Source organism: Choloepus didactylus, chromosome 6, assembly GCF_015220235.1.
Source record: "Choloepus didactylus isolate mChoDid1 chromosome 6, mChoDid1.pri, whole genome shotgun sequence".
Lineage (NCBI taxonomy): Eukaryota > Metazoa > Chordata > Mammalia > Pilosa > Megalonychidae > Choloepus > Choloepus didactylus.
In genome coordinates, this window is record NC_051312.1 from 1,143,949 (window position 1) to 1,168,972 (window position 25,024).

General features: G+C 52.2%; 1 protein-coding gene across 1 annotated transcript in view; it reads left to right on the top strand.

Moving 5' to 3' along the window:
- Positions 1-7,488, top strand: part of MUC2 (mucin 2, oligomeric mucus/gel-forming) — a 19,122-nt gene extending 11,634 nt beyond the window's left edge. The window contains exons 26-44 of the mRNA XM_037838298.1: positions 27-100; positions 205-458; positions 749-923; positions 1,549-1,796; positions 2,406-2,589; positions 2,717-2,933; positions 3,438-3,616; positions 3,838-3,907; positions 4,031-4,131; positions 4,244-4,275; positions 4,742-4,919; positions 5,068-5,172; positions 5,399-5,439; positions 5,582-5,704; positions 5,928-6,029; positions 6,525-6,653; positions 6,775-6,814; positions 7,045-7,171; positions 7,251-7,488. Of these exons, the coding sequence (XP_037694226.1) occupies positions 27-100; positions 205-458; positions 749-923; positions 1,549-1,796; positions 2,406-2,589; positions 2,717-2,933; positions 3,438-3,616; positions 3,838-3,907; positions 4,031-4,131; positions 4,244-4,275; positions 4,742-4,919; positions 5,068-5,172; positions 5,399-5,439; positions 5,582-5,704; positions 5,928-6,029; positions 6,525-6,653; positions 6,775-6,814; positions 7,045-7,171; positions 7,251-7,488 (2,617 nt within the window). The remainder of the gene's footprint in view (positions 1-26; positions 101-204; positions 459-748; positions 924-1,548; positions 1,797-2,405; positions 2,590-2,716; positions 2,934-3,437; positions 3,617-3,837; positions 3,908-4,030; positions 4,132-4,243; positions 4,276-4,741; positions 4,920-5,067; positions 5,173-5,398; positions 5,440-5,581; positions 5,705-5,927; positions 6,030-6,524; positions 6,654-6,774; positions 6,815-7,044; positions 7,172-7,250) is intronic.
- The last annotated feature ends 17,536 nt before the right edge of the window (positions 7,489-25,024 follow it).

The window sequence follows — 25,024 nt, forward strand, 5'->3', positions numbered from 1 at the left end:
GTTTGTTCTGACACTTCGGCACCCAGGGTGGGCAGGCTAGCGGCTGGCCACGGGGTCCATGTGTGTGGCTCCCCCAAAGCTCGGCACCTGCAGGCCTTGGGTCAGGAGAGGGTGGGGGGCACCCCTAAGTGCCCAAAGCGAGGCATCGTGGGCTTCCCTCTGGGTGCCCTGGAGGCCCGTGTAAGGACCACGACCCCCTTCCAGGTGAGGTGGTGTACAACGGCACTCATGGTGGCCTGTGCTACTACGTCAACTGCTCGGTGGACTGCAAGCTGGAGTTCTTCAACTGGTCCTGCCCGTCCACGCCCTCCCCAACGCCCAGCCCTACCACGCCATCCACGTCCACACTGTCCACACCGTCCACACCATCCACACCCACGTCCACACCAACCACAGCTTCAAGCAGTCCAACACCCTCCAAGCCCCCTGGATGCCCAGACCTTGTCCCTCCCAGAGAGGTCAGTGGGCTGTGGGCCGCTTTTGTCCCCTCACCTCCAAGGGCACTGCTGAGTCCGTCGAAGACCCGGGGCTGCCTTTTGGTTGATCACCCAAGACCCCCTCCCTGTACCCCACCCCCCACTTGTGGGGCTCCGGGCTTGAGCCCCAAGCCCCCCACCTTCTCTTCCACTGCCTTGCGGTGGGTGGGCTGTGGTGAGGCCCCCTCAGCCTCCAGCCTCCCAGGGCCACCCTCTCTGTGCCAGCTGGGAGCTGGTCCCTGAGCTCCATCCTCCTGTCTGTCTGTGTGCAGGAGAACGAGACGTGGTGGCTGTGTGACTGCACCCAGGCCACTTGCAAACACGACAAGACAGTGGAGATCTTCCAGGTGCCATGCAAGCCGCCGCCCATGCCCACCTGCAGCAACCAGCTCTCGCCTGTGCGCGTGCCGGACCCCGATGGCTGCTGCTGGCACTGGGAATGCGACTGTGAGTGGCGCGGCCCGTCGGGGACTGGGGCACCTCTAGCCTGGGGGGCAGAGCTGGGCTGCAGCCCCGGCCTCCTGGCCCTGCTCTGCAAGACCGGCTGCTGGGGGCTGCTGCGGGGGAAGCGGGTGTAGGGCCAGAAGCCAAACCGGCCGAACTTGGACGCCCTGTGAGACCCGGGCCTGGGAGACAGCCTTTGGGACCCGCTCTGGCCCTGCCTGCACTTCCAGCTTGCCCTGGGCTCCGGATGGCTCCCGGGTCTCAGACCCTGTGCACCCACCCCACCATGGCAGGGGGCTTGGCCTTGGGGCGACAGGGCTCCCCCTCACATGGGCTCCCCCCCTACAGTCTCCCCTCCCATGGGCTCCCCCTCCCACGGGCTCCCCCTCTACAGGCTCCCCCCTCCTACGGGCTCCCCCCCTACAGGCTCCCCCCTCCACGTGCTCCCCCCTACAGGCTGCCCCCTCCACGGGCTCCCCCCTCCACGGGCTCCCCCCTACAGGCTCCCCCCTCCATGGGCTCCCCCTCTCGAGGGCTCCCCCCCTCCACGGGCTCCCCCTCCCACAGGCTCCCCCTCCATGGGCTCCCCCCATCGCGGGCTCCCTGGCTCACAGGGCTCCCCCTGCAGGCTACTGCACGGGCTGGGGGGACCCGCACTTCCGCACCTTCGACGGGCTGTACTACAACTACCAGGGCAACTGCACCTACGTGCTGGTGGAGGAGGTCACCCCCACGGTGGACAGCTTCGGGGTCTACATTGACAACTACCACTGCGACACCAATGACAAGGTGTCCTGCCCCCGCACCATCATCGTGCGGCACGAGACCCAGGAAGTGCTGGTCAAAACCATCCAGATGATGCCCATGAAGATGCAGGTGGGGGCACTGTGGGGGGCAGGGCTGGGCTGGGAGGAAGTGGGGGGCTCCGTCCACAGACCCTCCAGGTGTGCTCAGGGGCCCTGAGCCACGCTGCTCACACCCCCATCTCCTGCCTCGGGAAAGGGGTCTCTGGGGCTGAAGCCCCCTCCCCGGGGGTGGGGGCGAGGGTGGGCTGCGTTCAGTGGGGCCCGGACCCACCCAGAGGAATTTTCCCACCATATGGGGTCGTGGTTCCTGTTGCCAAGCAGCCTGGGGAGCCCCAACTCTGCCTGGTGCCCCAAGGTCCCCGAGGGTCTCGGGGGGAAGAGCCCTCACTGGCTTACCCCTGGGATCCGCTGGGACAAGGGTCTGGCCCAGGGCGAAGAAAGGTAGCAGGAAACCGAAAGGTGAAGGGGGAGGAGAGACCCACCCCCACCTGCCCAGGTGTGTGAGCAGGTGGGGTGGCAATGGCAGGTGCTCTCCAAAGCTGCAGCTCGGCCCTCCCTGGTCCAACCTGCAGGGCTCCCTTCCCCGAGGAGCCCCAAGAGGGTGAGGTGGGCAGGGCAGAGGGGGCCTCAAGCGCGGTGCCCCCCCCCGGCCCCTCCTGACGTGGGCATGGGGCTGCAGGTGCAGATCAACAAGCAGGTGGTGGCGCTGCCCTACAAGAAGTACGGGCTGCAGGTGTACGAGTCGGGCATCAACTACGTGGTGGACATCCCCGAGCTGGGCGCCCTCATCTCCTACAACGGCCTGTCCTTCTCCATCCGGCTGCCCTACCGCCTCTTCGGCAACAACACCAAGGGCCAGTGTGGTGAGCTGCGCTGGCCTCCCGCCCGCCCGTCCGCCTGGCTGTGGGCCCCCCACCCCTCCGCTCGGTGCCCAAGGGGCCCTCGTCCCAGCTGCGGCTCCCGGCTCAGCTCAGCTTGTCACGGACGCAGGCACCTGCACCAACGACACGGCCGACGACTGCGTGCTGCCCAGCGGGGAGACGGTGGACAACTGCGAGCTCGCGGCTGACAGCTGGATGGTGAACGACCCCTCCAAGCCCCACTGCCCTCACAGCAGCTTCACCACCAGGCGCCCATCCGTGTCCAGCCCCGTGAGCACCCGCTCGCCCTGTACCCCGTCTCCTCTCTGCGAGCTCATCAAGGACAGGTGACCTGCCGCGGGGTCCCCGGGACGCCACCCACGGCCCGCGGCGGCCGAGAGGAGCTGGGCGGGGCTGGCGAGGGGGCTCATCCCTGGAGCCTTTCTTTGCCTCCCGGGAAGGGCAGGGTCCACTGGTTTCAGGCACAGGAGGAGCCCCCGGCCCAGGACAAAGCTGGACGGCATCGAGGGGGCAGGACCGGGCTTCAGGGGGGCTCACTGGCAGCGATGGGGAGTCAGGCCCCGGGCCCTGAGGCTGGTCATGCTCGGCAGGGCTGCCGGAGCGGATGGGGCGCCGGGTGGTGGTTTGGAGTGAGCCCATCTCTGGGCCCACTGGCTGCGTCTCTGGCCGCGGCTGCTGCTGTGGCTCCTGGCAAATCCCCGAGTGTCGGTATTGGAGTGGGGGTTGGATGGGCGGAGGTGCCAGGCCTTGGGAGCCCGGGGGTGGCAGCACTGCCCCGGAGCCCCCTCCCAGCGCTGGCTGCAGTCTGACCGCGCCCCTTCCCTGCACAGCCTGTTTGCCCAGTGCCACCGACTCGTGCCCCCCGACCATTACTACGAGGCCTGCGTGTTCGACAGCTGCTGGGTGCCCGGCGCGGGCCTGGAGTGTGCCAGCCTGCAGACCTACGCATCCCTCTGCGCTCAGGAGAAGGCTTGTGTCGACTGGCGGAACCACACGCATGGGGCCTGCCGTAAGCGCCGCAGGGGCCCAGGGGCTCTGCAGGGAGCCGGGCCGCCCCGAAGCCAGACCAGGGAGGCCAGGGGCAGGCGTGCAGGATGGTGGGCCCAGGGCCAGGCTGGGAGGCAGGGGTCCCCTCGGCTGGTAGGGGAGGCAGGTCGTCTGCGGGGGGCCTGATGGGGTCCCGTCTCTCCCTGGCGCCCCGGCCCCTCTGATCCCTGCCTCCTCCCGCAGCGGTCGTGTGCCCGTCCCACAGGGAGTACCAGGCCTGCGGCCCTGCTGAGGAGCCATCCTGCAAGTCCAGGTGGGGCGCTGCTCGGGGGGCGCTGTCTGAGGGGTGCTCTCCGGGGGGGGCGGTCCAGCTGGGTCTGCTCCCCAGCTCTGTCTTGACATCCTCCCTGTTCTCCTGTGGCCCTCCCGTCCGCAGCCTCCAGCAGCAGAACAGCACGCTGCTGGTGGAGGGCTGCTTCTGTCCGGAGGGCAAAGTGAGCTACTCGCCGGGCTTCGACGTGTGCGTGGACATGTGCGGTAAGCCCCCTCCCCCTCAGCCTCCCGAGCCTGGGCCCATGAGGCCCACCCAGCTGCCCAGCTGCTCCAGGACGCTGGGGGCTGACAGGGCTCCTCTCCCCCCTCTTTCTAGGCTGTGTCGGACCTGATGACGTGCCCAGAAAGGTAGATCCTCCTCCTGTGTGCTGGGCGGGATTCTCCCGCAAACCCTCAGTGTGGGGGTGGGCTGGGGGAGACAGGACACGAGAATCTGAGAGCTTCAAAAACCGAGTGATAGGTTTAGGGAGGCTGAACTAACAGGGATAGCCCCCACCCATCCACCGACCGTCTATCCACCTACCCATCCACCCACCCATCTCCCTGTCCATCCAACCATCCACCCATTCCCCTGTCCATCCATCCATCTACCCATCCATCCGTCCATCCATCCACCCATCCATCTGTCCATCCATCCATCCATTTATCCACCCATCCACCTGTCCCTGGCAAGTAGTGATGTTCAAATCCTGTTGCCCAGAATGATCGGTGCTAGCGCGTACCTGGGTGCTCGGAGGTGGGGACCTCGGCTTTCCCCCAAGGCCCCTGGTGTGCCCCTTGGCCGACCACAGGCTCACCTGTTTCCTACCTGCAGTTCGGGGAGCACTTCGAGTTCAACTGCAACGACTGTGTCTGCCTGGAGGGAGGCAGGGGCATCATCTGCCAGCCCAGGAGGTGCAGCCAGCAGCCCCCCGCCAAGTGCACAGAGGATGGCACCTATGCCGTCATGGAGCTCAACCCTGCCGACCCTTGCTGCAACATCACCTCCTGCAGTAAGGCCAGCTCCATGGGCAGGGAGCACCGCGTGGGGCCCCTGGGCCCTGTGTCCCCTCCGGGCCCCTGCTGCAAGGGCCAGCCTGGGGAGGCGGGGCGCTCCGAGGCCCCAGGAGGAGCTTCACTGTGCTCTCCCATCTCCTTCAGAGTGCAACGCGAGCCTGTGCCACACGAAGGCCCCCCAGTGCTCACTAGGGTTCGAACTCAAGACCAAGATCGTGCCGGATCGGTGCTGCCCTGTCTACTCATGTGGTGAGCTGAGGTCCTATGAGGGTGCAGCGGGGGCAGCGAGATACCCCGGTGCAGGCTGCCTGGGGATGACCCTTTGGGGTGCAGGCAGAGTGGATGGCCCCCTCCAGGGGCTGGAAACCCCCATCCCTGCCCGAGGGTCCGCCCGTCCATGGCTGTGCATTGGGGGTGTTGGGCCCAGGTCTGGCCCTGCAGCGGGCACTGACTGACACTTTCCTTCTCTCCCCAGAGCCCAAGGGCGTGTGTGTCCTGGAGAATGCTGAGTACCAGGTGGGCCCCGGGCTGGGGGGTGGTGCAGGGGAAGGAGTGGCTGTGAGTGGGGACATCCAACCCCCGAGGCAGGCACTGGGGCCTCCCCCCTCCTCATCCGGTCTGGCCCCCTCCTCACCCCGCCTCTGCCTGGGCCCCGCAGCCCGGCTCCCCAGTTTATTCTTCCAAGTGCAAGAGCTGTGTCTGCACCGAGGCTGTGGACAACAGCACCCAGCTCAACGTCATCTCCTGCACCCAAGTGCCGTGCGTCAGCACCTGCGACCCTGTGAGTGGCCTGCCCACCCCTGCTCAGTCCACCCCCTCTCCTGGGAAGCCACAGTGGGTCTTGGAATCGCTTGAGCCCCTGCCCGGTCTGGGACCCTGCCGTGGAGAGCCCCTGCAGACCCCTGGGCAGCTGCCTTGCGGTGGGGTGGGGTGGGGGTGTGCCCCGAGAGCCGGTGGGTGGGAGCGGAGCCTGCCCGCAGCTCAGCCTCGGCCGGGTCTCCCAGGGCTTCGAGCTTGTGGCGGCTCCTCCCGGCGAGTGCTGCAAGAAGTGTGCACAGACCCAGTGTGTCTTCAGTCAGCCCGGAGGCCACCAAATCATCCTGAAGGTGTGTGCTTGGGGGGTGGGGGTGGGCAGGGGGAGGCCAGAGGTCCGAGGCCTCGGGGTGCGCAGGGCCCTCCCTGAGGGGCTCCAGGTCCTTCCTGCCCCCTCCAGAGCTGCTGACTCCAGTCTGTCCCCGCACGCCCTTCTCCTCTCATGAGCACCCCTGCCTTGGGATCTGGGGCGCACCCGGGGAACCCCAGATGCTCTCGATTCGAGGTCCTTCACTTAGTCACATCTGCAAAGACCTTTTCCCCCATAAGGCCACTTCACAGGGCCTGGGGGTTGGGGTGTGGGTGGGTTTTTAGGGGTTCCCAGCCCCCCACAGGTTGCTGCTTCTCTTGGGTGCCTGCCACAGTGTCCCTTTCCTTGTGGCTTTGAAGCCACCCGGGGGGGTTGGGGACCTGCCGGAACTGGGCGTGTCTGTCTGGTGATGGGGTCCAGGGGCCCCCTGAAGGGGACCTGCCTGTGCGCCCGTCTTCCACTTGTGCTCTGCCCGCAGCCTGGAGACATGAAGAAGAACCCCCAGAACAACTGCAGCTTCTTCAGCTGCGTGAAAATCCACGACCAGCTCATCTCGTCCATCTCGAACATCACCTGCCCCGACTTCAACCCCAGCCTCTGCGTCCCGGTGAGGGGCCCGTCTGGGGCACCGGCTGGGTGGGGGAGGGAGGTAGGGGGCTCCGATGTTCCCTGAGGGGCCCTTCAGGGTGGGGGTCTAGGGAGTCACGGACTGGTTCTCGTTTCCCCAGGGCACCATCACGATCATGTCCAACGGCTGCTGCAAGACATGTGAGTACAGCCCCCGAGGGGCGCGGGTCTGGCTGGGGGCTTGACCTGCTCTCACCCAGAGGCTGAGCTTGGGGGAGCCCAGGAAGCCTGAACCCCGTCCCCGAGGGGAGTGGGGTGGAATCAGTCCGCCAAAGGGCAGCTCCGGGCTGGGCACTGGCTCCCCGGGGGCATCCCTGGGTGGGCCCCCAGAGGCGGGAGACCCCGGCCTGAGCCTCGGCCCGTCCTCCCAGGTATCCCTCTCAATGAGACCAGCCTCCCCTGCACCACCGTTGCCATGCAGAAGGAGATCTCGCAGGCCGGCTGCACCGCGACGGTCACCATGAACTACTGCTGGGGCTCCTGCAGGACCTTCTCCATGTGAGACCCTCTGCCCAGGGGGCGCGGGGAGGGGATTCCGGGGGGGACCCGCCCTCACTCCCTCTCCCGCCACCTCCAGATACTCGGCCGAGGCCCAGACGCTGGGCCACCAGTGCTCCTGCTGCCAGGAGCAGCAGACCAGCCAGCGCGAGGTGACGCTGCACTGTCCCACGGGGGGCTCGCTGCAGCACAGCTACACCCACATCGAGAGCTGCCGGTGCCAGGACAGCGCCTGCGGGCTCGAGCGGCAGAAGCGCAGCTTCCCCGGCCTCACCGGCCGCCCCGGCCTGCAGCCCTTCCGGCCCCGGGGTCTGTGAGCCTGGGGTGACCCCGCTGCCCCACCGGCCCACTATGCCCCAAGCCCCCCCCCCTCCCGGACCCCAATCTGGGCCTGCTTTCTGTGGGTATTTATTTCCAAGGCTTTGTTCAACTCCTTTGCTTTCCATTAATAAACCCAGGCAGAGACGCTGCAGCCTCGCTGTGTGTTGAGTGGGAGCCGCGGGGCGTGGGGGGCGGGGAGGGGAACCGGGAGGGGGACCGTCCGGAGGAGACTCAGCCCTGGGCCCCCTCCCTCCCCGCCTCGGCCAGGAGCCCCTCCCCTCGAGCCCACCGGGGAGACCTGTCCACTCCCAGTCTGTGCAACCCTCCCTGGGCCAGCCCCTTCTGGAAAGCTCCACACTGCCCCGTCAAGGATTCCCGGGGGTCTTTGGCAGCCACTGCCAGGGCCTCAGCTGTTCAGAGCAGCTTTCGTCGCAGCCCCAGGGAGCCCCCAGGCTCTGAAGGGAGAGCACGTGTGCACATGTGCACGTGTGAGCCTGTGCACAGGGTGTGTGCACCTGTGTTCACAGGTGTGTGGGCGTGGGAGCACGTGTGAGCGTGTGAACGTGTGTGTTTTTATGTGAAGCACGCCCCACTCTGGGACCCACACGGAGGAGGCCGCGTGACGGCTCCCGCAGCCAGGCAGAAGGTGGAAGAGGCCTTGGGGGTCCTCGAGGGCCTCTGTGGAGCTGCAGGCAGAGCGGCCGAGCCTCCAAGCTGCCTCCGGGTCCTCGTGCATGCGGGCCCATGCGTGTCGGGAGAGCCTTTGGGGTTCACTGCCAGGAATGGGGGTTTGGGGACAGGACCCTTCTGGTCCCTTTGCCACCAAGACGGGGGCTCAGGGGGCTCTGAGGGCTGTGCGGTGAGCCTTTTGGAGAAGGACACCCCTCCTCCCCACTCCCGAGAGCAGCTACCGGCCAGACCTCTGCATGCACAGTCACCCCACCCATGAGCGTCCCCCAGGCCAGAAGGGAGCACCGATGACCACCTGACCCGACCCCGTTCTGCCCCAGTGCTCCTGGGAGCTGGTGGTCTGGCCCCACATCTAATGAGAGGGACCCACGCGGGCGGCCTGTCAGCTCCCAGCCCTTCAGCACCTCCCTCTGTCTCAACCTCCCTGGAGCCCCCCGAAGTGTGACCAGGAGCCCACACGGCTGCCTCCCTGGCTGTCGGCTGGCCTGGCCTCCGCTCCCCGCCTAGAGGGAAGTTTGCTGAGCCGAACTGGGGCGCCCGCTTTCCTTCCCCAGGGGCCCAGCTCCTCCTCGGGGCTGGGGTGGGGGTCTGCGGCGGCGCCTGGTCGGGACCCTGCTCTGCAGCTGTGAGTGGAGGCCCCAGGGTGCGGCCTCTCTTCCCGGCTGCCCCCTCCTCCTGCCCAGGCCCCTGACTGACGCCCTGTGCCTTCTTTAAATTTCTTTTTTTACAAAGAGAATTTCAACAGCAATTTTTACAGAGTTGTTTTCGGTTTACACCTACCCCTCGCAGGGCCCCGTTAGTGCATCAAGGACCCTTGTCACAACTGCACGAGCGCTGACCCCTGCTGTAACCCAACGGGGAATGATACATTGTTACTGATTTTGATACATTGTTACCGAGCCGGAGGCCAGGGTTCTCTCCAGGGTTAGCTGCTGTGTCATGTGGTTCCCATGAGGTTTTTGTTTGGGAAGAGTATTTTGGCTTAAAAATAGTGACAAACGGGGCTCCATAGGTCACTGGGCGTTGGCAGACAGCCTTGGGATCTGACAGAGGGCAGCCTCGGGGACTTGGGTCCGGCCTCTCGTCTCCAGCTGGACCGTGACCCTGATGATAACAATAAATGGACATTGGCTCAGCGCGTCCATGTTGGGACCAACAATGGCCTGCTCCCCACCCCTGCAGCCACTCAGAAGCGATGCTCACACCCCCAATTTACCCAGACTCTGGAGAGGCACTGGACTGGGGAGGGGCAGCAGCAGGACCTGGCCCCACATGAGCCCCAAGGGAGGGATCTCCAAGCTGAGCCGGGCTGGGGGGGATAGGGCCCCATCACCCCGCTGTGGTGGTAGGTCCAGCACCAACCCTGGTGCCAACTCCTTCCTGGGGGGCCCAGGGCAGGGGGAGAGACAGGTGATCCTGGGCTATATTAATCTAAGACAAATTAGATTTCTGAGCAAGAGTACTACAGAGACAAAGAGAGATATTATTTAAAGAAAAAGGAGTCAGAGGAGGCGGGGCAAGATGGCAGACTGGTGAGCTGTATGTTTTAGTTACTCCTCCAGGAAAGTAGGTAGAAAGCCAGGAACTGCGTGGACTGGACACCACAGAGCAATCTGACTTTGGGCATACTTCATACAACACTCATGAAAACGTGGAACTGCTGAGATCAGCAAAATCTGTAAGTTTTTGCAGCCAGGGGACCCGCGCCCCTCCCTGCCAGGCTCAGTCCCAGGGGAGGAGGGGCTGTCAGCTCCGGGAAGGAGAAGGGAGAACTGCAGTGGCAGCCCTTATCGGAAACTCATTCTACTGATTCAAACTCCAACCATAGATAGACTGAGACCAGACACCAGAGAATCTGAGAGCAGCCAGCCCAGCAGAGAGGAGACAGGCATAGAAAAAAAAACAACACGAAAAACTCCAAAATAAAAGCGGAGGATTTTTGGAGTTCTGGTGAACATAGAAAGGGGAAGGGCCCTGAGGCGCATATGCAAATCCCGAAGAAAAGCTGATCTCTCTGCCCTGTGGACCTTTCCTTAATGGCCCTGGTTGTTTTGTCTCTTAGCATTTCAATAACCCATTAGATCTCTGAGGAGGGCCCGTTTTTTTGTTTGTTTGTTTGTTTGTTTGTTTGTTTTTTTAATCCTTTTTTCTTTTTCTAAAACAATTACTCTAAGAAGCCCAATACAGAAAGCTTCAAAGACTTGCTATTTGGGCAGGTCAAGTCAAGAGCAGAACCAGGAGAGCTCTGAGACAAAAGGCAATAATCCAGTGGCTGAGAAAATTCACTAAACACCACAACTTCCCAAGAAAAGGGGGGTGTCCACTCACAGCCATCATCCTGGTGGACAGGAAACACTCCTGCCCATCGCCAGCCCCATAGCCCAGAACTGCCCCAGACAACCCAGTGTGACGGAAGTGCTTCAAATAACAGGCACACACCACAAAACTGGGCGTGGACATTAGCCTTCCCTGCAACCTCAGCTGATTGTCCCAGAGTTGGGAAGGTAGAGCAGTGTGAATTAACAAAGACCCATTCAGCCATCATTTCAGCAGACTGGGAGCCTCTCTACACAGCCCAGCAGCCCAGAACTGCCCTGGGGGGATGGCACTCACCTGTGATATAGCACAGTCATCCCTCAACAGAGGACCCGGGGTGCACGGCCTGGAAGAGGGGCCCACTTGCAAGTCTCAGGAGCCATACGCCAATACCAAGGACTTGTGGGTCAGTGGCAGAGACAAACTGTGGCAGGACTGAACTGAAGGATTAGACTATTGCAGCAGCTTTAAAACTCTAGGATCACCAGGGAGATTTCATTGTTAGGGCCACCCCCCCTCCCCGACTGCCCAGAAACACGCCCCATATACAGGGCAGGCAACACCAACTACACACGCAAGCTTGGTACACCAATTGGACCCCACAAGACTCACTCCCCTACTCACCAAAAAGGCTAAGCAGGGGAGAACTGGCTTGTGGAGAACAGGTGGCTCGTGGACGCCACCTGCTGGTTAGTTATAGAAAGTGTACTCCACGAAGCTGTAGATCTGATACATTAGAGATAAGGACTTCAATTGGTCTACAAATCCTAAAAGAACCCTATCAAGTTCAGCAAATGCCACGAGGCCAAAAACAACAGAAAATTATAAAGCATATGAAAAAACCAGACGATATGGATAACCCAAGCCCAAGCACCCAAATCAAAAGACCAGAAGAGACACAGCACCTAGAGCAGCTACTCAAAGAACTAAAGATGAACAATGAGACCATAGTACGGGATATGAAGGAAATCAAGAAGACCCTAGAAGAGCATAAAGAAGACATTGCAAGACTAAATAAAAAAATGGATGATCTTATGGAAATTAAAGAAACTGTTGACCAAATTAAAAAGATTCTGGACACTCATAGTACAAGACTAGAGGAAGTTGAACAACGAATCAGTGACCTCGAAGATGACAGAATGGAAAATGAAAGCATAAAAGAAAGAATGGGGAAAAAAATTGAAAAAATCTAAATGAACCTCAGGGATATGATAGATAATATGAAACGTCCAAATATAAGACTCATTGGTGTCCCAGAAGGGGAAGAAAAGGGTAAAGGTCTAGGAAGAGTATTCAAAGAAATTGTTGGGGAAAACTTCCCAAATCTTCTAAACAACATAAATACATAAATCATAAATGCTCAGCGAACCCCAAATAGAATAAATCCAAATAAACCCACTCCGAGACATATACTGATCACACTATCAAACACAGAAGAGAAGGAGCAAGTTCTGAAAGCAGCAAGAGAAAAACAATTCACCACATACAAAGGAAACAGCATAAGACTAAGTAGTGACTACTCAGCAGCCACCGTGGAGGCAAGAAGGCAGTGGCACGATATATTTAAAATTCTGAGTGAGAAAAATTTCCAGCCAAGAATACTTTATCCAGCAAAGCTCTCCTTCAAATTTGAGGGAGAGCTTAAATTTTTCACAGACAAACAAATGCTGAGAGAATTTGCTAACAAGGGACGTGCCCTACTGGAGATACTCATGGGAGCCCTACAGACAGAGAAACAAAGAAAGGACAGAGAGACTTGGAGAAAGGTTCAGTACTAAAGAGATTCGGTATGGGTACAATAAAGGATATTAATAGACAGAGGGGAAAAATATGACAAACATAAACCAAAGGATAAGATGGCTGATTCAAGAAATGCCTTCAAGGTTATAACGTTGAATGTAAATGGATTAAACTCCCCAATTAAAAGATATAGATTCGCAGAATGGATCAAAAAAAATGAACCATCAATATGTTGCATACAAGAGACTCATCTGAGACACAGGGACACAAAGAAACTGAAAGTGAAAGGATGGAAAAAAATATTTCATGCAAGCTACAGCCAAAAGAAAGCAGGTGTAGCAATATTAATCTCAGATAAAATAGACTTCAAATGCAGGGATGTTTTGAGAGACAAAGAAGGCCACTACATACTAATAAAAGGGGCAATTCAGCAAGAAGAAATAACAATCGTAAATGTCTATGCACCCAATCAAGGTGCCACAAAATACATGAGAGAAACACTGGCAAAACTAAAGGAAGCAATTGATGTTTCCACAATAATTGTGGGAGACTTCAACACATCACTCTCTCCTATAGATAGATCAACCAGACAGAAGACCAATAAGGAAATTGAAAACCTAAACAATCTGATAAATGAATTAGATTTAACAGACATATACAGGACATTACATCCCAAATCACCAGGATACACATACTTTTCTAGTGCTCATGGAACTTTCTCCAGAATAGATCATATGCTGGGACATAAAACAAGCCTCAATAAATTTAAAAAGATTGAAATTATTCAAAGCACATTCTCTGACCACAGTGGAATACAATTAGAAGTCAATAACCATCAGAGACTTAGAAAATTCACAAATACCTGGAGGTTAAACAACACACTCCTAAACAATCAGTGGGTTAACGAAGAAACAGCAAGAGAAATTGCTAAATATATAGAGACGAATGAAAATGAGAACACAACATACCAAAACCTATGGGATGCAGCAAAAGCAGTGCTAAGGGGGAAATTTATAGCACTAAACGCATATATTAAAAAGGAAGAAAGAGCCAAAATCAAAGAACTAATGGATCAACTGAAGAAGCTAGAAAATGAACAGCAAACCAATCCTAAACCAAGTACAAGAAAAGAAATAACAAGGATTAAAGCAGAAATAAATGACATAGAGAACAAAAAAACAATAGAGAAGATAAATATCACCAAAAGTTGGTTCTTTGAGATCAACAAGATTGACAAGCCCCTAGCTAGACTGACAAAATCAAAAAGAGAGAAGACCCATATAAACAAAATAATGAATGAAAAAGGTGACGTAACTGCAGATCCTGAAGAAATTAAAAAAATTATAAGAGGATACTATGAACAACTGTATGGCAACAAACTGGATAATGTAGAGGAAATGGACAATTTCCTGGAAACATATGAACAACCTAGACTGACCAGAGAAGAAATAGAAGACCTCAACCAACCCATCACAAGCAAAGAGATCCAATCAGTCATCAAAAATCTTCCCACAAATAAATGCCCAGGGCCAGATGGCTTCACAGGGGAATTCTACCAAACTTTCCAGAAAGAACTGACACCAATCTTACTCAAACTCTTTCAAAACATTGAAGAAAATGGAACACTACCTAACTCATTTTATGAAGCTAACATCAATCTAATACCAAAACCAGGCAAAGATGTTACAAAAAAGGAAAACTACCGGCCAATCTCCCTAATGAATATAGATGCAAAAATCCTCAACAAAATACTTGCAAATCGAATCCAAAGACACATTAAAAAAATCATACACCATGACCAAGTGGGGTTTATTCCAGGCATGCAAAGATGGTTCAACATAAGAAAATCAATCAATGTATTACAACACATTAACAAGTCAAAAGGGAAAAATCAATTGATCATCTCAGTAGATGCTGAAAAAGCATTTGACAAAATCCAACATCCCTTTTTGATAAAAACACTTCAAAAGGTAGGAATTGAAGGAAACTTCCTCAACATGATAAAGAGCATATATGAAAAACCCACAGCCAGCATAGTACTCAATGGTGAGAGACTGAAAGCCTTCCCTCTAAGATCAGGAACAAGACAAGGATGCCCACTATCACCACTGTTATTCAACATTGTGCTGGAAGTGCTAGCCAGGGCAATCCGGCAAGACAAAGAAATAAAAGGCATCCAAATTGGAAAAGAAGAAGTAAAACTGTCATTGTTTGCAGATGATATGATCTTATATCTAGAAAACCCTGAGAAATCGACGATACAGCTACTAGAGCTAATAAACAAATTCAGCAAAGTAGCGGGATACAAGGTTAATGCACATAAGTCAGTAATGTTTCTATATGCTAGAAATGAACAAACTGAAGAGACACTCAAGAAAAAGATACCATTTTCAATAGCAACTAAAAAAATCAAGTACCTAGGAATAAACTTAACCAAAGATGTAAAAGACCTATACAAAGAAAACTACATAACTCTACTAAAAGAAATAGAAGGGGACCTTAAAAGATGGAAAAATATTTCATGTTCATGGATAGGAAGACTAAATGTCATTAAGATGTCAATTCTACCCAAACTCATCTACAGATTCAATGCAATCCCAATCAAAATTCCAACAACCTACTTTGCAGACTTGGAAAAGCTAGTTATCAAATTTATTTGGAAAGGGAAGATGCCTTGAATTGCTAAAGACACTCTAAAAAAGAAAAACGAAGTGGGAGGACTTACACTCCCTGACTTTGAAGCTTATTATAAAGCCACAGTTGCCAAAACAGCATGGTACTGGCACAAAGATAGACATATAGATCAATGAAATAGAATTGAGAATTCGGAGATAGACCCTCAGATCTATGGCCGACTGATCTTTGATAAGGCCCCCAAAGTCACTGAACTGAGTCATAATGGTCTTTTCAACAAATGGGGCTGGGAGAGTTGGATATCCATATCCAACAGAATGAAAGAGGACCCCTACCTCACCCCCTACACAAAAATTAACTCAAAATGGACCAAAGATCTCAATATAAAAGAAAGTACCATAAAACTCCTAGAAGATAATGTAGGAAAACATCTTCAAGACCTTGTATTAGGCGGCCACTTCCTAGACTTTACACCCAAAGCACAAGCAACAAAAGAGAAAATAGATAAATGGGAACTCCTCAAGCTTAGAAGTTTCTGCACCTCAAAGGAATTTCTCAAAAAGGTAAAGAGGCAGCCAACTCAATGGGAAAAAATTTTTGGAAACCATGTATCTGACAAAAGACTGATATCTTGCATATATAAAGAAATCCTACAACTCAATGACAATAGTACAGTCGGCCCAATTATAAAATGGGCAAAAGATATGAAAAGACAGTTCTCTGAAGAGGAAATACAAATGGCCAAGAAACACATGAAAAAATGTTCAGCTTCACTAGCTATTAGAGAGATGCAAATTAAGACCACAATGAGATACCATCTAACACCGGTTAGAATGGCTGCCATTAAACAAACAGGAAACTACAAATGCTGGAGGGGATGTGGAGAAATTGGGACTCTTATTCACTGTTGGTGGGACTGTATAATGGTTCAGCCACTCTGGAAGTCAGTCTGGCAGTTCCTTAGAAAACTAGATATAGAGTTACCATTCGACCCAGCGATTGCACTTCTCGGTATATACCCGGAAGGTCGGAAAGCAGTGACACGAACAGATATCTGCACGCCAATGTTCATAGCAGCATTATTCACAATTGCCAAAAGATGGAAACAACCCAAATGTCCTTCAACAGATGAGTGGATAAATAAAATGTGGTATATACACACGATGGAATACTACGCGGCAGTAAGAAGGAACGATCTCGTGAAACATATGACAACATGGATGAACCTTGAAGACATAATGCTAAGCGAAATAAGCCAGGCACAAAAAGAGAAATATTATATGCTACCACTAATGTGAACTTTGAAAAATATAAAACAAATGGCTTATAATGTAGAATGTAGGGGAACTAGCAATAGAGAGCAATTAAGGAAGGGGGAACAATAATCCAAGAAGAACAGATAAGCTATTTAACGTTCTGGGGATGCCCAGGAATGACTATGGTCTGTTAATTTCTGATGGATATAGTAGGAGCAAGTTCACAGAAATGTTGCTATATTAGGTAACTTTCTTGGGGTAAAGTAGGAACATATTGGAAGTTAAGCAGTTATCTTAGGTTAGTTGTCTTTTTCTTACTCCCTTGTTATGGTCTCTTTAAAATGTTCTTTTATTGTATGTTTGTTTTCTTTTTAACTTTTTTTTCATACAGTTGATTTAAAAAAGAAGGGAAAGTTAAAAAAAAAAAACAAAAAAAAAAAAACAAGGAAAAAAAAAGATGCAGTGCCCCCTTGAGGAGCCTATGGAGAATGCAGGGGTATTCGCCTACCCCACCTCCGTGGTTGCTAACATGACCACAGACATAGGGGACTGGTGGTTTGATGGGTTGAGCCCTCTACCACAGGTTTTACCCTTGGGAAGACGGTTGCTGCAAAGGAGAGGCTAGGCCTCCCTATGGTTGTGCCTAAGAGCCTCCTCCCGAATGCCTCTTTGTTGCTCAGATGTGGCCCTGTCTCTCTAGCTAAGCCAACTTGAAAGGTGAAATCACTGCCCTCCCCCCTATGTGGGATCAGACACCCAGGGGAGTGAATCTCCCTGGCAACGTGGAATATGACTCCCGGGGAGGAATGTAGACCTGGCATCGTGGGACGGAGAACATCTTCTTGACCAAAAGGGGGATGTGAAAGGAAATGAAATAAGCTTCAGTGGCAGAGAGAATCCAAAAGGAGCCGAGAGGTCACTCTGGTGGGCACTCTTACGCACACTTTAGACAACCCTTTTTAGGTTCTAAAGAACTGGGGTAGCTGGTGGTGGATACCTGAAACTATCAAACTACAACCCAGAACCCATGAATCTCGAAGACAGTTGTATAAAAATGTAGCTTATGAGGGGTGACAAGGGGATTGGGAAAGCCATAAGGACCACACTCCACTTTGTCTAGTTTATGGATGGATGAGTAGAAAAATAGGGGAAGGAAACAAACAGACAAAGGTACCCAGTGTTCTTTTTTACTTCAATTGCTCTTTTTCACTCTAATTATTATTCTTGTTATTTGTGTGTGTGTGCTAATGAAGGTGTCAGGGATTGATTTGGGTGATGAATGTACAACTATGTAATGGTACTGTGAACAATCGAAAGTACGATTTGTTTTGTATGACTGCGTGGTATATGAATATATCTCAATAAAATGAAGATTAAAAAAAAAAAAAAAGACATAATGCTGAGCAAAATAAGCCAGGCACAAAAAGAGAGATATTGTATGTTACCACTAATGTGAATTCTGTGAAAAATGTACAATGTTTTATACTGTAGAATGTAGGGGACCTAGAGATACCAATTAGTGGAGGGGGAATGATAATCTAATAAGAACAGATAAACTATGGAGGGTAATCTCAATGTTATGGGAATGCTCAGGAATGATTATGGTTTGTAAACTTTCTTGGATATAGTAAGATCATGTTGGAAGCAATAGAGTTATTTTAGGTTTTTTTTTTCTCTTATTCCTTTGTTTTCTTAGGGGTTGTTAATTTTCTTGGGGTATGGTAGGAACATGTTGGAAGCAATGTAGTTATTTTAGATTATTTGTTTTTCTTACTCCTCTGTTTGGACATGGTTTATTAATTTTCTTGGGGTATGGTAGGAACATATTGGAAGCAAAGTAGTTATTTTAGGTTATTTGTTTTCCTTAATCCATTGCTTTGTTTGAAATGTTGCGGGGTTTTTTTGGTTGTTGTTTGCCTGTTTGTTTTTAATTTTTTGATAAACAAAGTTAAAAAATTGAAAAAAAAATCAGTAGAAAAATGGGAGTAAAAACTAAATGACAAATAGGGTGGGATGGGGGGATGGTTTGGGTATTCTCTTTTCACTTTTATTTTTTATTCTTATTCTGATTCTTTCTGATGTAAGGAAAATGTTCAGAAATAGATTGTGGTGATGAACGCATAACTATATGATCATACTGTGAACAGTTGATTGTATGCCATGGATGACTGTATGGTTTGTGAATATATTTCAGTAAAACTGAATTTAAAAAAAAAAAAAAAAAGAAAAAAGAAAAAGGAGTCAACTCTGTGAGAAAAGATGTATGCCCATAAAAAATAGAGCTGAAAAATATGTGAAGCAAAAACTGATATAAATAAAAGGAGAAATAGATAAATCCAACTATAGCTGGAAATGTCAGCACTTCCTCTTTCAGTCATCAGTAGAACAAGTAGAGAGAAAATCGATAAGGATTAGAACACTCTAAAAGCACTACAAATCAACTTGATTGACACAGCTAGTGCACTCTGTCCAACAACAATTGAACACTCATCCTTTACAAGTGCACATCCACAAAAATAGACCATATTCTGGTCATAAAACAAAACTCAACACATTTTAAAAAGTCAAAATCATACAAAGTATGTTGGCCAAAATGGAATTAAATGAAAAAATCAATAACAGAGAGATGGCTGGGGAATTCACACATAATTGGAAATTAAGCAACATACTTCCAAACAACCCACAGATCAAACAAAAAGCCCCAAGAAAAATTAGGAAATATTTTACATGGAATGAAAATGAAAACAAAATATTAAAAAATTTTTGGAATTTAGTAAAGCATTCCTTAGGTAAACATTTATAGCATTTGATTCTATTAGGAAAAAAAAAAGACCTCAAATCAATGATCTGAGCTTAAGTTATAAGAATCTACTTGAAAAAGGGAGCAAATTAAACCCAAAGTGAACAAAATGAAGCAAATAGAAAAGATGAGAGCATAAATAAATAAAATTCAAAGGAAAACAAGCAAGCAAAAAACAACAAAACAATAGATATAAAAGGTAACAAAACTGAAAGCTGACTCTGAGGAGATAAAAATGATAAACCTTTAGCAAGGATGACCATAAAAAAAGAGAGAAGACATTCAATATCAGCATCAAGATAAAAAACGGACATAACCACAAATTCAACAGTCATTAAAAGGATGATAAGGAAGTACTATGAATAGTTGAACAGTTTTAGGCCAAAAATTGTGATAACTTAGATGAAGTGCACAAATTTCTTGAAAGAAACAAATTAATAAAACTAACCCAAGAAGAAGTATTATTCCTGAGTGCTAACTGTTATCTCTAAATTCTGAGCTGCTGAGCTCTTTGTGTATAACCTGGTAGTTTCCTGGAACTTTGGGTATCTGTGTGACACCTGAGACTCAGAGTTAGAGTTCTGCAGCTCTGGAAATCAGCATTACAGGACCTGCTAAAGAAGCTGAAAAAGAGATCAGACTTCAATCAGAGACATGAATGAAGATTATCTGGTTAGGACTAAGGTAAATCAGAATACAGGGTAAAGGATGATATTGTCTATATTTTAAAACTTCACCTCCTGTGTGAGACAAAAGGAAGAGATGTTTATTTTGTACAAAATTTAAGTTCTCTGTAGCACATAATTTAACTTAACCTGTCTGGCCAGTTCATTTAAGCAATCTAAACACATGGAGCCCGGAATAGAGAATGAGATATTGGAATTCTGTATAGATTAGTGTAGTACCCAGATACATTCCAGAGTATGTTTGTTGGGCACCTAATTGAAAAGCATTTGCAAAGTTCCTTGAGGGACTGAAGAAAAAATATGGAACTATTAAACTTCCCCACCTGGGAAATTCCTGATACTTTCTCAAACATTGGGGACCCCCAATTTAATGAGCTAAGCCCTCTATCTTGAGTTTTGCTCTTATGAAACTTATTTCTCTAAGGGGAAGCTAAGCACACCTATATGCCTAATAGGCACCTCCAGAGAACCTCTTTTGTTGCTCAGATGTGGCCTCTCTTGCTAAACCAAACTCTGAAAATAAATTCATTACCTTCCCTCCTATGTGGGACATGACTCCCAGTGATGAGCTTGGCCCTGGTATTGTGGGATTGACAATGCCTTCTTAACCAAAAGGGGGAAAAGAAAGGTAACAAAGTATGGTTGCAGTGGCTAAGAGATTACAAATAGACTGAAGAAGCTATTCTGGAGGTTACCCTTATGCAAGCTCCATCTAGATATTGCAAATCGCCATGGTATGTCAAGCCCCAACCAACAGTATTCCTGGAAACCCGAAAGAATACCCAGGGCTCTATCTGAGACTCTATAAAAGTTTCACTCACCAAGTTTATCTTTCAGAAACTTAAAATCTCCAGATTGTCCCTATACCAGATAAGCCCAGAAACTCAGGGTACAAGTCTCCCCAAGAACATCAACCAGTTGCATTCCCTTACCCCATAATGTCGACACCCCTTTTCAACACGAAGAAGTTGGAATGGTCACTGGCCAAGTTTCCCTGAAATTTGAGAGAATGATCAAATGAGAGGGAGGAGTTGTAGCAGAGAAGACAGGGTTTAACAATTGATTATGCCTCCTGAATCAAATAGATATTTCTCTTTAGTCTCTAATGTATTGGAACACCTAGAAGGAAACACCTGAAATCATGGATCTGTAACCCACCCATAACACACTTTGAAATTTCCTTTATAGCTATTTGTTAAACTGTACCTTGAGATTTATCTCTTTTCTGCATATATGTTAAATGTCACAATAAAAAAATGTTTAAACTAAAAGCCATTGGCGGTGAGGAGGGTGTGCGTTTTTCTCTGCTCCTGATGTTTCTTTCCATGAGAAGCTCTTTGCATGAGCTTCTGGCCCCTTCTACCTCGTACTCACTCAGGGAGTGCGGGAGGACTTAAATGATTAGTCCAACCCAAAAAGAGAGATAGGGCGCGTGTTTCAGCTCGTTTCTTTCCCTTTCTCTGGGGACAGAGGCAACCTTCCAGAGCACCTGCTCCGCTCTGCCAGCCCCCACCCCGCGGCCGGGATGTGCAATACTGCCAGGGAACAGAAGGGGGAGCCAGAGGTCCTTGGCGAGACCCCGCAGGGCCTGAAGGAGAAAAACCTCACATTTTAGTGGATGCGGAGACAGCAGCTGATAAAAGCAAACCCTTGTCTTGATTTTCAAAGCAAATTAAGACCAGAAGGAAACTTCCTTAACGTGCTAAGCGGTGTCTGTCAAAAACGCAGCACACTTCCGACTCGGGGGGGATTTTCGAATCATTCCCATTAAAATTGGGAAATCTGAGAAAATCTGTGATTACTGCTTTCATTCTACAGGGTTATGGTGGCTTTTGCCAAAGCAATAAAACATGAAAAAGAGCCAATAAATATTGGGATTAAAAAGAAATGAAACCATCCTTATTTAAAGACAGCATGATTTCAAGGTGGAAAATCCAAGCAAATATGTGGCTGTTATTGGAACTCAGCAACTAACTTCAGAGACACTGTTGGGTACAAGGTCAATGGGGAAAAGCTACAATCACACTTACTAACACCAGTGAAAGCCGAGTTGGAAACATAACAGAAACATATCTCATTAACAGCAGCCACAAAAGCTGTACAGATACCTAAGAATAAATCTATCAAAACGTGCCCAATATCTTTACAGAGAAAATTACTCTACAGCGTTAAAGGGCATTAAAAAACAGCCAATTAAATGGAGAGACTGCACGTGCTCAAGAATGATGGTAAGGAACAATTTTGAAAAAGAATTCCCTGCTAACAGTTCTGTACGTCCAAACAAAATGCCTTCACAATCCCAAGGTTTTTCATGGGATGTTACGGGGCCATCGAACCGGGAAAAGCCAAGGAAGTCCAAAGTAGACGAGGCGGGGGGCTTGTCAGCCTCACAGTATGGAGCGCAGCGGGACAGCGAGTGGGGGGCCGGGGGTCCAGTGGGGAGGGCCTCTCTGTGCAACAAGTGGAGCTGGGACCGAGGTTCTCTAAGAGGAAACATCAAAATTCGCCCCCTACTCCACAAAACAAAGACCAAAGACTTTACAAAATAAAAGATCAAGTGGATTAAGTGCCTAGATGCAAGAAGCAAACATTTCAAACTCTTTGCAGAAAATAAAGGCACAAATTCCTGACTGAAAGGCAAGGAAGGATTTTGTAACCAAAGCACTAAAATCACAAACCGTAATGTTAAAGACCAACACATCTCACTACATTGAAATTAAAACATTCTGCTTGATACGAGACTATGACAAAGTAAAAACACAAGTGGGAGAAGATAATTTCTGTGCATATAACAGAAAATGACTAGCATCCAGAAAATAAAAAGACTGTGCACACTTGGACAAGCAGCCCGACGGCAGGAGGGGAGAGGGGTCTGCGAGGCGCGTGGCGGGGGGTGGGGGGCAGATGAGCGGAGAACCAGGAGGAGCCAGGGAAGTGCGAGTCACCCCGACCGAGACACCAAGTCCCCCCTTCAGCTCTGCAACACTCCCCAGCTCCGGGAAGGACACGGAGCGGAGGGCTCCCTACCCCGCCAGGGAGAGAAGGAGTGGGATGTCCAGCTGAGAGCTGCTGGCCACCAGCTGTGCTGAGGACACAGACCCTGTTCCTGGGGCCCCGACGAGCAGCACGTGTGGTCACAGCGGTCAGGGGTGTCCACTGCAGCCTGATGACCAGAGTGAGACATGGGGCAGCCTCGATGCCCATCAGCCAGAAAATGGGCAGCCAATGGCCATGAAAATAAGCCAGAATCACAAGTACCCACGTGGCTGGGTCCGTCCACCCAGGACCCCAGGACGGAACTGTATGTGCCGAGAGCACCGTTGCAGGTGGAATTAATTAAAACGAGGCCAGATGGGGTAGCCCCAAGTCCAATGCCTGGGCTCTAAAGGAGAAAGGAGAGGGCGATTTGGACAGAGACGCAGAGACTGGGCCTGGGAAGGTGGGGGCAAGGCAGCCCCGAGACTGCCAGGAGGGAGGGTGGGGGACGGCCGTGGGGTTTCCCCGGAACCGCTCTCGGCCTCCCCGCCCGGCCAGCAGACCCCACATTGCCCGCTCTCCGAAAGGCCAGGGACAAGCAGCCCTCAGTCTGATTCCCGCTGAGGGGGGCAACATTTTAGTCCCCCGACAGCCTTGGGAAACGTCGACGGCTGCCTTCCGTGGACAGCCAGCAAGACCGTGGCTTAGGGGGTCAGTGACCTGGGGGCCAAGCAGTGGGGCGCACTGCCCCCCGCACCTCTCTGACTCTGCAGCTGCCCGCACCCCGTTCACGTTGCTGCCCCCAGCTGGGTGGTGGGGGGCTCGGGGAAGGGCCAGGGGCTGCCGCCTCCCTGCCCCGGTTCCCCGGGTGGGTCTCGACGGCAACCCCAGGCCCGAAGGTGGGTTCCTGGGGCCTTCCCAGGGCCTCTCCCACGGCCCACCCCCCCTGCTGTTTTGGAGCCGACGAGACACCACACGGCTCCCCACAACCCACGTTTTCTCCTCTCTGCACAGGTAGCCGACGGTTTGGGCATTTTTCTCCGGTCTCTTGTGGGTCAGGGGCCTTTGTGGGGTCCGCCTGGCTGAGGGGCTTCAGTGGACGTTGCTCCAGCACCCCGATTCCTCATTATTGGCTTATTTTACTGTGGACGTACCTCTGGTCGCTCCGGCTCTTGGTTATTAGGGTGCAGTTGCCGTAAATACTTGTGCTCGTGGTTTCTGGTCCCTCCCCCAGCCGGGACGCCCCCCAGTGCTCAGGCTGCCTGCCGGACCCCCATTTGGGGGCAATAGAAGCCAAGCTCTTGGGGGTACCTTCTCAGGTGCTGGGACGGGGGACGGACACTACTGCTGCCCAAGGAGCAAGAGCCCGAGGCCACCTGGGTCAGGCACGTGGGGCCCTGGCCAGGGCGGGGAGCAAGCTGTCTGCGCACATGGGGGGGGGGTGGTTAGGGCTAGTCCCCTTGGCTGAGGTGACACTCTGAGGCCTGAGGGTGACGGGGACACCCTGGGCCCGACCCCTCCCGCTGTCCCGTCCCCGCATTCACGTCCAAGCTCGGGCCCTGTCGGAGGCCTCCGGCCGGCATTGATCTCAGCTTCCTCCTCCAGAACTGCACGCTTGTGGGCTCCGAACCTGCCGGGGCCTGTCTCCGCCGGGGAAGACGGGCTGTGGAAGACGTGAGGATCCGGCAGGAGACGTGGGGGCGCAGGGGTCTGGGGGAGGCCCGAGGAGACACTTGGGCTGCGTTTCTGGCCTCGTGTTTGAATCCAGGGGCACGTCGGGAGCGGCCGCCTCAGGTCCCCGGGGCCGGCTCTGGAACCCCCACCCGCACTGGCTGCTTCAGGTGGGGGTGAGCCCGTGTGGCCGCGCCCCGCCAGCCCCGCCAACGGCGACTGCGTCACTGGATAGGCTTAATTAAAACCCCGTAAATCTCAAAACCAAACAAAGCGGCCAGGCCAGCCCTGTAGGCAAACACGGTGTATCCGTGAGCCTCCGGCTTTTTATTCAGGACAAACGTGACCGGCTGCAGGCGGCGGGAATCCCTCCTCGGGCTTCCGGCGCATTCCCCGCTGCCCGCGGGCCGAGTGTCCGTCCGGAGCGGGCAGCGGTGGGGAGAAGGCCCAGGGCCCGGGGCAGTGTCCAGCCTCCACGTACAACCACGTTTTCCTTTTTAATTAATACTCTATTTTTTATTAAGCACTTTGAGGTTTACAGAAAATTGCTCAGAAAGCACAGAGTCCCCGCACTCCACCCCTTCCCCGCAGGGTGACCCCTGGCTTCCTCTTGATGACCAGCCGGGTCTCTGGCTCCATTTGGGTCCCCCTGTGCTGGGCAGGTCTGTGGATCTGACAAACGCGGGATGTCACGTCACCAGCGTTGCGGTATCACTCAGAACCGACCCGCTGCCCTGAAGACCCTGTGCTGGCCCACTCACGC